At 40.5% G+C, this 14,212-nt stretch overlaps 1 protein-coding gene across 2 annotated transcripts; it reads left to right on the top strand.

Annotated features, from left to right (window-relative positions):
* Positions 1-89: 89 nt before the first annotated feature.
* Positions 90-7,374, top strand: elmod1 (ELMO/CED-12 domain containing 1). Of its 2 annotated transcripts, none has more exons than XM_041051827.1 (10): positions 90-106; positions 2,784-2,929; positions 3,381-3,409; positions 3,558-3,655; positions 3,948-4,077; positions 4,176-4,309; positions 4,583-4,651; positions 5,891-5,941; positions 6,722-6,855; positions 7,199-7,374. In XM_041051827.1, exons 1-10 carry the CDS (start codon positions 90-92, stop codon positions 7,372-7,374), a joined length of 984 nt encoding a protein of 327 aa, XP_040907761.1. The 2 variants fall into 2 exon arrangements, with proteins under 2 accessions (XP_040907761.1, XP_040907760.1); XM_041051826.1 differs by having other exon boundaries at positions 4,583-4,659; positions 5,875-5,941.
* Positions 7,375-14,212: the final 6,838 nt, after the last annotated feature.

Below are 14,212 nucleotides of genomic sequence, written 5' to 3'. Positions count from 1 at the left end.
AACCTGACGCCGCTGACTTCTCCTCTGTTTCCAGGCGATCACTCAGCACAGACACCACCGAGGACACCTGAGGGGTGACAGCGGCCAAGATGAAGCATTTTCTCAGGTAAGGAGACGCCAGTGAGACTCCACTGTTGGGGCTTGAATTACATTATTATCCTTCACCTAACGTGAAGGAATTTATTGTAAATGCCCCCCCCCCCCTTTTCCTAAGCCTGTCTGTCTGTGTTCATCTTCGATCCACTGTAATGAGTTGTTTATACCAAATACCGCAGTAGGCCGTATATTCCCTGTTCTCCCATTTGAGCTCTTCACAATCGATTATGATATTGTGTGGCCAGTAAGTGGCTGTTGTGGTACAAACTGGTTTGAGTGGGTTGCTTAGAGAGGAGGCCTCTTACTTATGGAGCACATCTAAACCAAGTGCTCTCCTTTGGCGAGTCTATTTATAGTTCTGTTCCGTCTATTGCTGCATAAATGTGAGTACATTTATCTGCACTTTAAAATGCAGGACTTTTATGTGGCCTTATGTTTTTGTAGTCATGATTTAAATAGTACAATATAGTTGTGTTGTTGGCATTGGCATTGCTTCATTAATGACTCTTGTGCTTATACATCATACACTTATTTTTTGAATTCAAATGTATGCATATATTTGCATAAACTACAATCCTGTGATGTTTCCATAGGCAACCACAAAAACTAGGCACCTTTCAGCAACAAGTCAATTCAAAGGCAAAAAAGGCATAAAAAGGCATTGAGACACAATGTAAAAGGAACATAAAACAATAAAAAAGACATACAAAGAGGATCTAAGAGAGTATAACAAAATAGAAGATGGAAATAAACTCAGTGGAATAAAACAGATAAGTCAGGAGAACAAAAGTTACAAGATCTGAGTGAATAGTGCCAACTTTAATTCAAGGCAGTGTTGGGTGAAGCACAGAAGCTGAACTTCTGCAAACGATATGCAGAATCCGGATAATTCATAATGTAGCAGCAGATCTGAAATGTTTTCAGACATTTCCCATTAATCCTATTGTTTCCTGTCCCCAGTTTCTTTTCCTGTTGTCTGTGGTGCTTCTCAGGAGATTAAATCTGTTGGAAAACATTGCACGTTTTACTCCCGTTCCGCTCTGGTCTCAAAGATATTTAGCTTCATTTACTTTTAATGAACAGTGGAGGCCAGTAGAGGCTGCCAAATTGTTTTTGCTGATGGCTGTGTTTGTTTACAGTAATTATTCTAATGTGCTAAAATGAATGTGGTAATAGTTTACTGATGTAAAAATGATTCATGTAGCCCCTTTAATGGCTTTGGCTGATCACAGAGCTCTCCATTGATTTCTCCATGTCAGTCGGGGGACTTGCAGAAATCAGATTTAAAAAGACAGTGGTCAAAATAAAAGCAGCAGAGGCTGAGTTGTTCAAAACTTTCCTTTAACAGTCTCTGTTAAAGGAATCAAAAAAACTCCTAACAAGCTGAATCCTACATTTCCCATAATGCAACCAAGAGAATTCTTCCTGTCTGGTAAATGCTCTCGTCTTTCAAATTGCACATCTTAGCAAAGGCTTAGGTTTGATTTCAGAAATGTGGGGGACACAGTTAAGTCAGAGGTTTGTCAATTAAAAAAACATAAAATACATTTTTATCCTATCAATCTAGCAAATTTCTAGCAATAATCATGTAGCATAACAAAAAATCTTTTGGTTGCAGTAGAACCTGTGAATCCTCCGACCATCCCCCCCTTTTCTTGGTGCTCACTTTCTTGAAGGTTAGGAAACTGACAGTGTCTATATGAGCTGTTTAACATGCCACTCTCGTCCACAGGCTTTAAAGAGAGGAATTAATCCTTCAGGACTGTACTGGTGATCACTCTTTTTGTTGACAAGGAAGATGATGTGTTTGCAGTGATCCCTCAGCATCAGAAGGATTTATTTCTGCCTGTAAAGGTTGTAAATGCTATTCCACAAAAAAAAAAAAAACAACAACAAAGAGGGAAGTTACTAGCCCTAATGATTAAACAATAAATGACCTTCTCTGGATCTTTATTAATAGAGGATCATAAAACCAGATGATAGAAGTGTTTAGATTAGAACAACATTACACATGTTCCCTTTCTTGCTTCCTAAAGTTCAGTGCAGATAGATTCCTCCACAGTTGCTTAATGGGTCACTCTGCATTTCCCAAGACACACATCTTCATTTCTGTTCTCAGCGTCACCTGTAAAAATAGCACACTTTGATCTGCTGCACGTCTCCCCTGGTAGAAAAGTGAAGCACAATTTTCTGAGTTTCTTTTCTTTATACAGTATCTTCCTCCCTTCTCCTCCTCCTTTTTCCAGTAGTGTCATGTCACTTTGTTTCTCTTTTTTTTTATTAATTAATTTGATTTATATGATAAAGCAAAGTTGTAGATATCTATTTTTCTTCTTCATGACAAAATACATTGATCAGTCAAAACCAGAAACAAACCTGGAAGGTGGAGTAGGACTAAGGCTAGTTTCTAGTCTGTTAGGTGGGACCCCCCAAGGGTAAAAAAATATAAATCTGTAGGATCATGAGATGTGAAACAAAATATGGAACGAGAGGAAAAAGCTCTTCTGCTAAACAAAATTATGTTTATTTTTGCAGCATAGCTTGGCTGTGAAGGGCCACAAACCAAGAACCAGTGTTCTATACCACTGTGCATATATATTGTATATGTATAATATCCATAATCTTTATCTGGATCCTGTCTGTCTTTCTTTCCGTCAGTCTAATTCCTCCTGTCTTCTCCTCTTCAGAGTGGTGACCCAGTTCTTCGTGTTCCTCTACTGTAAATTACTGTGGCGGGGCCTGAAGTTTGTTGTCAGGAAGTTTACAGGACGCTGTGAACTGCAGCGAATCTGCTACAAAAACAAGCATGGAGCCCGCAGGACGCTCAAGATAGGTAGGCCCAGATCCTGCCTGCACATTGCCTGACATTATTATTATTTGAGTTTATTTAGTTCATTAAACCAACCACCATTTTATAACAGCTTTACACTGACAGATGGTTCCAGCAGTATTTTAATGTCATATTCTTCATGTTAAAAACTGACAGCATATTTATATTAGTATTTAATTATGTATAGTTCATTTTCATTATTCTGGCTTTTAGAGGAACCTTGGAAATGGAAATTAAGTTCCATGGCTATTCTGTGAAATTCTTCGGTTTCCATTCATCCATTTTCTATTCAGCCTTGATCTTTTCCCAGGTCATGATTCATTCATTCATAACTCCATTCAGAATTTGAACTCAAGACATGCATTTTTAAAATCTGTCTTAAGGCTCGTAAATAGAGCTGATTTTCATATTAGCATTTGCACTTGTCTTACACTTTGCAACCGTTTCCTTCCAGAGTCGTCTCTGAGGTACTCCAAGAATGAGGTAAGAGTCTTTAAACCTACAAACATGCTTGATATACTTTATGTCCAACGCACCACTCAGTTTTCCAGCTTCATTCTGTTTATGTCTATTCCCTCTTTCCCTTCCCCTGTCTGTCCTTTGTTGTCTTCTCTGGTGTTGCCCTCTTTAGCTCCTGCAGACCGCCCTCAGCGTCCATCCTGATAAGGTGGAGAAAACCATTGACGACATCATGGCCTTGAAGAAGATTAACCCTGACACCAACCCACAGTGAGACACTACATCGCACATCACATTTAAGTTACTGTGGCAAATTGGAGGTTATCACTTGCGTGATAGTGTGTCAACACGCTGTGAAAGTGTGCCCACAGACAGTGAAGAAATAACATATTCTGCTTCCTCAGCAATAACTGCTGCTGAGCTATCCTTGAACAAGTTCTGTTCGAGCTCACTTAATAAGTGGCTCAGAGCGAAAGACTGTGCTTGTGCAGCGCAGTTTACTGTATTATTAGATCTGAATTCCCTGATACAAACAGCCCTTCCTCTCTCTGCGTGTCCCCAGGCTGGGCATCTCTCTGCAGGCCAGCCTGCTGCAGATCGTGGGCTACAGGAGCCTGGTGATGGAGGTAGAGAAGCTGCGCAGGGAGCCTTACGACTCTGAAAACCCTGAGCATGAAGACATGCTGATGAAGGTACACTCGTAAAAAAACATCTTTTTAAAATTTTCTCTCTGCACCACTGTTGCCTTTCCATCAGTGTTTGAGCTGTGGTGTGTGTGTGTGTTTTGCAGCTATGGAAGGAGCTGCGTCCTGACACACCTCTCACCGGCCGCATCTCTAAACAGTGGTGTGAGATCGGTTTCCAAGGCAGCGATCCCAAGACTGACTTCAGAGGCATGGGCCTGCTGGGCCTACATAACCTACTGTAAGCGCTCTCTTGTACAGGGTTACACTCTAATGGGATACGCAGCCGTATGCACACATACGCCAATATGTATGTTCACTGGTGTTTACATTTGAATGTGTACATACAGACACTTGTTTATTGTGTCAGGTAAAGAAATATTTTAGGTATAAAAATTTTTGCTTGAGACAATAAATTCATAAGAATAATTAATAATATGCACAGAGGTAAGTGGGATCCTCAGATATGTTTCCAATATTCCTATTTCTTTAAACTTCTCTTGTTTCTTGGCAGATATTTTGCAGAACATGACAAGGTCACCGCTCTGCAGATGCTCAACGACTCCCTGCAACCAAAGCACAAGTACGTCAGCACCCCTTCATCAAGTTTTACCAATGCATGGCCATATCAAAGGAATGTTTTGGTAGAAAGTCTCTCTGGTGGATTGGAGTGTTCTCAGGAGATCACTGACTCCGGGGTATTATGATTCCAAAAGCAGATGTAAAGCTGCTTGGTAAGAAACTGAGACTGGTTAAACATACATGTGTTTACTGGCCGGTGGTTCACAGCTCAAAGTTAAATTTATTTCAAATTCATTTATGCTGATAACAAATACATAGGGAATGGATACTCACAAAACAGATTTTTTTTATGAGTTGGTGGAGACCAAAACAAATCTAAATGGACAGTAAATGTCTGCTGGTTTCAGATCATTCGACTGCTCCCTAGTGGCGAAAATTCAACTAATGCAGCTTTAGAATTTCTACCAGAAACTTGGTGCATCCTCTCAACTTTAAACTGCACTTTTTCATCCATAACGCTGCATCTGCCATATTCTGCTTGATTACTTTCATTCTTACAGCTTAATGTCTTCCACTGCATTATCTTTTACTGACTGCTTCTGCCTGAGTTTGCTTTGTCATTGGTGTCTCAGCGAACTGTCATTTCACAAATGATTCTTCTTCTTCCTCTTCACCTCCACCTCCACTTCCACCTTTTTGCCCACGCTTCCTCTTCTGTCACATGCACTGTAGGAGCTCACACCGAAAGCCAAGGTACTCAGTTTCACTTTCATTCACTTGCTTTTTGCTCCATTCATATCTTTCTCTCTTTTTTTCGCTTGATGTTTCATGCACAGTTGTCACCCTGCTGCCTCATCAGCAGTGTGGGGCTGAAACAGAGAGGTATAGCCCAGCCACAGTATTAGTGCTGTGTCAAATTTAGGAAATTATTGAGTATTTTCAAAATCAAAGAATCTATTTATGATCTGTTTTTAAAGATTTACATCATCAATAGAAACAAATAGACTTGGAGCTGAGAGTAAAATCACTTTTAAAAGAGACTTCTCTCACATTTTTTAACTTCAGATTAAAACCTCTGGGGTTCTGGGACTCCTAGACTTGACTAGACCAGACCATATCTAAGTCCATGTAAAGAAACTGCTCATGCTGCCAAATGGCATGTATTTACATTTATGTCATTTAAAAAAAATAAAACATTATTTCATTTTAACTTTAAGATTTCTTTGTAGGCTTGTTTTTTACCCACACTATGTTGCTTAATATGTAGACAGTACATGATTCAAGTGTGTGTCCTTCACAGTGAGATAAACAAGTCTGAATGGGAACAGAAGAACCTTGACAAAGCTATTGGGTAAGTGTGAGCACATGTAGTGTGTGTAGACGTGCATGTGTGTGTGCAGTGTGTGCACAGGCGGTAAAACTAGTGTGATTGCCACCGGAGCTGACTGAGTTTTGGCCTCAGTAAAGCAGTTTTAGACGTGGTAGGGCTCTGTAAAGTGGCCACTGAGTCAGTGTATGCATGTAAGTGTGTAGAAGTGTGTGTATATTTAAGCAGAAGAGACTGTGTGTGTGTGTGTGGGTGTTAAGAGGCAGGAAATGTGTTACTGCTGTTTGTCCTCCTGTTCAGCCTTCTGCCTCCAGTCTGCATCAGCTCTGATAAGCACCAAGGACTGACTCTAAAAACACTCACAAAATCCTCCTGCACACACACACACACAGTGATGTGAGGACAGTCAGTTTTTATTTCAAGTCATTTGCTTCACTGTTGAGTCAGAAAACAGTTGTGTCTATACTAAAACAATTACATTTTAAAGAGCCTTTTATTAGTTTTAGTTTCCCAGCTTTTAGTTTTATGTCATTGTTTGTGCTTTTTATATATTTTGTAATTTTGTTTGTTCAGTTTTTAATGTTGCTGTGGATTTATGTGGATATTTTAGACACTTTATTCAGGAAACCATGATTTTAACACTTCAGCCTTTTTCCCACTGGCTTCTGTAACCTGACAAGATGGTGTTTGTTAACAGCTGCCATAAATAACATCACCATGTTCCATGTTAGAATTATCAGACAAACAAAGACAAAAACTGGTTCATGCGACATTAACATCTATATTTTTATCATCTACCTCCAGCTATTCTTTTGCCATCGTGGGCATCAACATCACAGACCTGGCCTACTCTCTGCTGGTGAGTGGCTCTCTGAAGACCCACCTGTACAACGTGGCCCCAGAGATGCCCAGCCTGCTGCACTTCCAGCAAACCTTCTGTGAGTTGGAATAATAGACATAAATTTGATTGGTTGTGTTTGGAAATGTTTATTGGAGTCATGAACCATCAACAGACCACAGTTTGGAAGAGCCTGCTCCTTTTATTTCATAATGAACCAATAGCTCACTCCTAAAGCTGCACTAATCAGTATATTTTATATTAACAATGGCTTTAATATCAACAGTGTCCATCGGCGATGAACCCACTCGACTCTGAACAACTTCCTGCTGTGGCTAGAAACAAATTAATGGTCCATAGTTCAGAGGGGAAGTAGTCATGTGATTCAACAATATAAAAATATAGATTATAGTCACTTTAAAGAGCTCTCTCCTCTGTGACAGGTTACCTGATGCAGGAGTTTCACCGTTTCTGGATCGAGGAGGATCCCAGTGACATCATGGAGTTCAACCGGGTCCGCTCCAAGTTCCACCGGAGGATCCTGCGACAGTTGAAGAACCCGGACATGGCTCTGTGTCCCCACTTCTCCGCCTCCGACCTCCACCTGGTCAACCTCTAAATGCCCGCACTCCCGACCCGTGACCCCTCACCGTGACCACCACCACCACCACCACCCTCACTGAGCCCTTCATGTCCCCAGAGAGGTTTCCCCTGGATGTCTGGTAGGCCAGCTGAAAATCAGAATTCAGAAAAACCCTTTACATTCTCATAGATGGTTCTTCGAACAGCTGGACACATCTGGGGAGGCTCTCTTCCTTCTCTGCTCAGCCCACCTCGTCCCAGCTAACGTCATGTTGCGTCACTGCCAACAGCTCACTCAAAAACACTGCACACACACCTACACACACATTTGCACACACACATACACTGCCTCTACGCCCTCACTGCAGCGTTAGACCACCAGCATCAGAGATGACCATAGCGATTGTAGCTGTGCATGAGGAGGCTGCACCACACCATCACAGACTCATTGTTATCTGTTGCTTTAATGATTCATGACGATTGTATCACAGCCGTTACACCTCAGTTAAGAACCTTTTTGCTTATTCTAACAACAAACCAAATTTACTTTCTCAGCCAAAAAACCCCTTTTAGACTGCATCTTAGTGATCATCAGCTCAGAATATTCTGGCAATTAGCTGGTCGGGCTATAAAACATGAGGTTAAACGTGTCAAAAATAATTTATTTTCAAATTGAAGAGCTATAGACATATAATGTAAGTGTAAATGAGAAATGTAGCTGGCGCTGATTCAATCAAAAGCAATCAAACAACATAGGGCCAGTTCATCTCTAATTGCTATAGATTGTACTGTTCTTATCATGTCAATGTGACATTAGCACCTAAGACTTCTTCTTCTTGCCAAAATATCGAATGTGGAGAATTTAAAATCACAGCAGCGGTTTGTTTCTTGTGAGCTTACAAATTTAAGTTTTGTAAACCTGCTAAATGATGTTCATAAATATTCTAAAAACTTGTTGTTTAGTTGAGTTACAGATATTAAACGTGTATCGTTTGGCAGCACTGCTCCCGGTTTGGAAAGATCTCCTTCTCTTGCAAATTAATATTTTGACGTTTTTATTTCCTCATATGTATTTACACCAAGAAATTTTTTTTTTAAATAGTTTATGAACATTTTTTTTACAGGTTTGCAAAAGCTTTTGCCTTTGATTTGACCCCATGCATATATTCTGTTATGAATGTTCCTCACATGCTCACATTCATGATTGTTTGATTCTATTTTAATTCACTGAATGTGACACTGTGTCCACTGTTGTATCAGCCAAAGCAATAATTTACATTCATTTCACTGCACATTTCTTTAAATGTATTTATTTGCACCATGCGTGCCTGAGGATTTGTTTTGCTTTCTAACTCAGAGCTGTAATGCTAATCCGTTTCTACAGTAGCTGCGACGTGTATCATTTAACAGAGGTAAATAATTTGGAGATACTAGATCTGCTTTGTGGCAGTGAAAACATGTTTGTCCTCTTCTGTGAAACCAAAGACACATGAAGACCTCACGGCTTCCCCTCACATCTGATGGGGAGCAGTGAGGTCTTCATGTTCTTGAGTACGAATGTGGCTTTACTGCTTCTCCACTGTGATCTCATTTGCTTAGAGAAAAGTATTTCAGTCAGCTCAGCGCAGACTTATTAATGTTCTAAAATGCTACACATAGCAGCTTTAAGACGCATCTATTATTATTTCTCACAAAAGCAACAACTAACAGAGAAATGAGACATTAAACGTCGAGTTGCTCCACAGAGAATGAATTAGGTGTTAAATACTGAAACAGAAGAGAGCTGATGGTGAAAATGTATAAAGATGAAAATACTAAAGATGGAGGCGTTGACCAGCCAGTCAACGTTCCAGTCACATGCATGTTTCCATGCATCTGTATGTAAAAAACAAACAGATTTTTCTATATGAATGTTTTTTTCCAGAAATTTTTTCACACTCCACTCCAAGATTTATTTTGCTACAGACATTTCATGTATTTCCACTCATTGCTTACCTCTCTACATTGTAATGATGTTACCTGGAACATACTTTTTTCATACTTTCATTCTGGATACAGCTATTTATAAAGAACTCAAGTTGAATGTGTTGCTCATCTTCTTCTGTTATGTTTCTTACAGAGAAGCTGCTCAAAGCTCGTGAACTGAAATCTTTTCGTTTACAACTCTGATCTAATCTTAAAGCAAACCTGCTGTTTTGCTGAACCAGCAGTTACTACCTGAGGATGAAGGTAACTGCTAGAATCTAGTGTGTGACAGTGGCACATTGTGAACTGACTTTGTAATGTAATTTAGACAGAAGCATTAGCCACCATAAGCTACTGGTAATGCCAGACCAATGAAGGCTGCAGGAGTGTTTGAATAAAGAAAAGGTGTTTTATTGCTAATGAATTCGAGATTTGTCTTGCGACTACCTTGAGGTTCCCGACCCCGAACCACTACCGTAAATGACTCCTCAGACAAATCGATAGGAGTCTTGTCTCATTAGCCACACAGGCATTACCTACTTTGTTTAAAGACAAAAATTTGGGTACGACACACTAAAAGAGACACACACACGCACAAATCGCCATCCAGTTCATTGTCTGTGGAGCAGCAGTTTGATTATTATTTCAGCTCTGAGTCACATTTTTAATTTTCACGGAATGATAAATGAACAAAAGCCCAAATCTGACACATGCGTACTTCTTCACAGCAGTGTTGCTTCTCGTGAACATGTGACCACTGTATTTAACATTCACGAGCATTCGCGTCGTGTGAGACGCTGACAGCTCTGACAAACGTTCCCATCAGAAAACTGAAAATTTACCATATTATGTTACTGCCATGCTTGCACTGTTGATTGTGTTTTAATAGTATTGAATATATTTGTCTCATTGAAGTGAATGTCAATGCTTTTTGTCAGTATTATGCAGCTGTTTACTTCAGTGAATGTCAGTGCTGGTTTCATCTCCTGCTTGCATTTTGTTTTACTTTGCTATGGTCAGCTTTGCACTATTGTAAAAAAAAAGAAAAAAAAAGAAATGCAGTTTCCTTTATTATAGTAAATCATTAATTTGTGGTATTCGATTATAAGGGCCTATGGGTCCCATGATACTGTAGATGAAGTTAGGTACATGCTGCTGTATATTCTGCTTTGAAACTGCCTATAAGACCACAATCTGCATGATGATATTTTCATTGTCACTGCTATGGCGTTCTGTATTCTTCAGTAAAGCCTAAGGTACTCCTAGATATTGTAACTGTGTGCTTCATTTGTCTGTACTTTTTGAAACCACAATAAAAACTAAATGTCAGTAAATAATTATTGTTGACTATTTTTATTTTTATTATCAAACATTGTGGTTGGTACTGTGACGTCTTTTGCTGACAGGTAACGAGCAGTCTGCCAAAAAGAATATCAAAATGGATGGGAGGAAAAAGAAAAACCCCGTTAAATTTAATTAAATTAAAATTTAAAAAATGATACTGACTGCTAAATGAATACCATGCTCTATGTCCTGTGTCAGTTTCACAAAAGTCAAACGAGGGTGTGGTAGTTTTCATGTGCTATGTTTATTTCATGTCAGTGAACAGCAGAGGGCAGTAAACTCACACACAGAATGAGACTGACTGACAAAAAGTGGGAAAATGGTGAAAACAGAGGGAAAACATTGTGGATGCTTCCACATGAGTTCATGGGTGTTAGGATTAGGCCGGACCTCTTCTCCTTCTCCCTGTGTTTCTGGTGTCTTCCTCCTGCTGTCATGAGGCAGCTCGGCTGCCTCTGGACAGTGGCGGTTCTACATTGAATCACTCGCCTGTGCCAAAAACCGCCACTGGTTGTGGCTTTCGCGTTTGTGTTGCGGCTTTTGCATTTGCGTGGCCTTTCTCGGCCACCGTAGGGTTTGTACTTCGGAGTCAGAAGCACCCAGTGAGCAGCAGATCAAAGGAGGTTTGGCTCATGACGTCACGATACCACCTGCCTTTGATACGTAGGTGACGGCTCTGGCAATGGCGTCACTATGGAGGCAGCTATATAAATCAGGAGCCTCCCTTCACTGACTCAGTAACGTTTTCTCTTTCTCTTCCCTCCACAGCAAGACAGAGTCCCCCCCTCTCTCTCTCTCTCTCTCTCCCTCTCTCTCTCTGTGTTTTCTCTCTGGGTCCTCGATCGTCTCTCTCAGGCAGAGAGCGCGAGTTGACGCCCTTCTCGCTCCCTCTCTCACCCATACTGTCTATGGGAGAGAGAGGGAGCGAGAAGGAGAACATGACCTTTTCTCTCTTTCTCAGCTTCTCTGCTGTTCTCTCTTTCTCTTCCCTCCACAGCAAGAAATAGTTTTTCCTCTCTTCTCTCCACAGCAAGAGTTTTTTCCTCTCTTTTTCTTCTCTCCACAGCAAGAAAGAGAGTTTTTCCTCTCTCTTTCTCTTCCCTCCACAGCAAGAAATAGTTTTTCCTCTCTTCTCTCCACAGCAAGAGTTTTTTCCTCTCTTTTTCTTCTCTCCACAGCAAGAAAGAGAGTTTTTCCTCTCTCTTTCTTTTCTCTCCACAGGAAGAAATAGTTTTTCCTCTCTTCTCTCCACAGCAAGAAAGAGTTTTTTCCTCTCTTTCTCTTCTCTCCACAGCAAGAAAGGGAGTTTTTCCTCTCTTTCTCTTCTCTCCACAGCAAGAAAGAGAGTTTTTCCTCTTTCTCTTCTCTCCACAGCAAGAGAGTTTTTCCTCTCTTTCTCTTCTCTCCACAGCAAGAAAGGGAGTTTTTCCTCTCTTTCTCTTCTCTCCACAGCAAGAAAGAGAGTTTTCCTCTCTTTCTCTTCTCTCCACAGCAAGAAAGAGTTTTTTCCTCTCTTTCTCTTCTCTCCACAGCAAGAGTTTTTTCCTCTCTTTCTCTTCTCTCCACAGCAAGAGAGTTTTTCCTCTCTTTCTCTTCTCTCCACAGCAAGAAATAGTTTTTCCTCTCTTTCTCTTCTCTCCACAGCAAGAAAGGGAGTTTTTCCTCTCTTTCTCTTCTCTCCACAGCAAGAAAGGGAGTTTTTCCTCTCTTTCTCTTCTCTCCACAGCAAGAAAGAGTTTTTCCTCTCTTTCTCTTCTCTCCACAGCAAGAAAGAGAGTTTTTCCTCTTTCTCTTCTCTCCACAGCAAGAAAGGGAGTTTTTCCTCTCTTTCTCTTCTCTCCACAGCAAGAAAGAGAGTTTTTCCTCTCTTTCTCTTCTCTCCACAGCAAGAAAGAGAGTTTTTCCTCTTTCTCTTCTCTCCACAGCAAGAAAGAGTTTTTTCCTCTCTTTCTCTTCTCTCCACAGCAAGAAAGAGAGTTTTTCCTCTTTCTCTTCTCTCCACAGCAAGAAAGAGTTTTTTCCTCTCTTTCTCTTCTCTCCACAGCAAGAAAGAGAGTTTTCCTCTCTTTCTCTTCTCTCCACAGCAAGAAATAGTTTTTCCTCTCTTTCTCTTCTCTCCACAGCAAGAAAGAGAGTATTTCCTCTCTTTCTCTTCTCTCCACAGCAAGAAAGGGAGTTTTTCCTCTCTTTCTCTTCTCTCCACAGCAAGAAAGGGAGTTTTTCCTCTCTTTCTCTTCTCTCCACAGCAAGAAATAGTTTTTCCTCTCTTCTCTCCACAGCAAGAAAGGGAGTTTTTCCTCTCTTTCTCTTCTCTCCACAGCAAGAAAGAGTTTTTTCCTCTCTTTCTCTTCTCTCCACAGCAAGAAAGTTTTTTCCTCTCTTTCTCTTCTCTCCACAGCAAGAAAGAGAGTTTTTCCTCTCTTTCTCTTCTCTCCACAGCAAGAAAGGGAGTTTTTCCTCTCTTTCTCTTCTCTCCACAGCAAGAAAGGGAGTTTTTTCATCTCTCTTTCTCTTCTCTCCACAGCAAGAAAGAGAGTTTTTCCTCTTTCTCTTCTCTCCACAGCAAGAAAGAGATTTTTCCTCTCTTTCTCTTCTCTCCACAGCAAGAAAGAGAGTTTTTTCATCTCTCTTTCTCTTCTCTCCACAGCAAGAAAGAGAGTTTTTCCTCTTTCTCTTCTCTCCACAGCAAGAAAGAGTTTTTTCCTCTCTTTCTCTTCTCTCCACAGCAAGAAAGAGTTTTTTCCTCTCTTTCTCTTCTCTCCACAGCAAGAAAGAGTTTTTCCTCTCTTTCTCTTCTCTCCACAGCAAGAAAGGGAGTTTTTCCTCTCTTTCTCTTCTCTCCACAGCAAGAAAGAGATTTTTCCTCTCTTTCTCTTCTCTCCACAGCAAGAAAGAGTTTTTTCATCTCTCTTTCTCTTCTCTCCACAGCAAGAAAGAGAGTTTTTCCTCTTTCTCTTCTCTCCACAGCAAGAAAGAGAGTTTTTCCTCTTTCTCTTCTCTCCACAGCAAGAAAGGGAGTTTTTCCTCTCTTTCTCTTCTCTCCACAGCAAGAAATAGTTTTTCCTCTCTTTCTCTTCTCTCCACAGCAAGAAAGGGAGTTTTTCCTCTCTTTCTCTTCTCTCCACAGCAAGAAATAGTTTTTCCTCTCTTTCTCTTCTCTCCACAGCAAGAAAGAGAGTTTTTCCTCTCTTTCTCTTCTCTCCACAGCAAGAAAGAGTTTTTTCCTCTCTTTCTCTTCTCTCCACAGCAAGAAAGGGAGTTTTTCCTCTCTTTCTCTTCTCTCCACAGCAAGAAAGAGTTTTTTCCTCTCTTTCTCTTCTCTCCACAGCAAGAAAGAGAGTTTTTCCTCTCTTTCTCTTCTCTCCACAGCAAGAAAGGGAGTTTTTCCTCTCTTTCTCTTCTCTCCACAGCAAGAAAGAGATTTTTCCTCTCTTTCTCTTCTCTCCACAGCAAGAAAGAGAGTTTTTTCATCTCTCTTTCTCTTCTCTCCACAGCAAGAAAGAGAGTTTTTCCCCTTTCTCTTCTCTCCACAGCAAGAAAGAGAGTTTTTCCTCTTTCTCTTCTCT

Source organism: Toxotes jaculatrix, chromosome 12, assembly GCF_017976425.1.
Source record: "Toxotes jaculatrix isolate fToxJac2 chromosome 12, fToxJac2.pri, whole genome shotgun sequence".
Lineage (NCBI taxonomy): Eukaryota > Metazoa > Chordata > Actinopteri > Toxotidae > Toxotes > Toxotes jaculatrix.
Note: the sequence above shows the minus strand (reverse complement) of the source record. Positions and strands in the feature narration are given on the sequence as shown.

Coding starts and splice junctions, on each gene's coding strand:
- elmod1 (XM_041051826.1), top strand. Junction 2,930..3,380: donor CCGCAGGACGCTCAAGATAG/GTAGGCCCAGAT, acceptor GTTTCCTTCCAG/AGTCGTCTCTGAGGTACTCC. Junction 6,856..7,198: donor GCACTTCCAGCAAACCTTCT/GTGAGTTGGAAT, acceptor CCTCTGTGACAG/GTTACCTGATGCAGGAGTTT.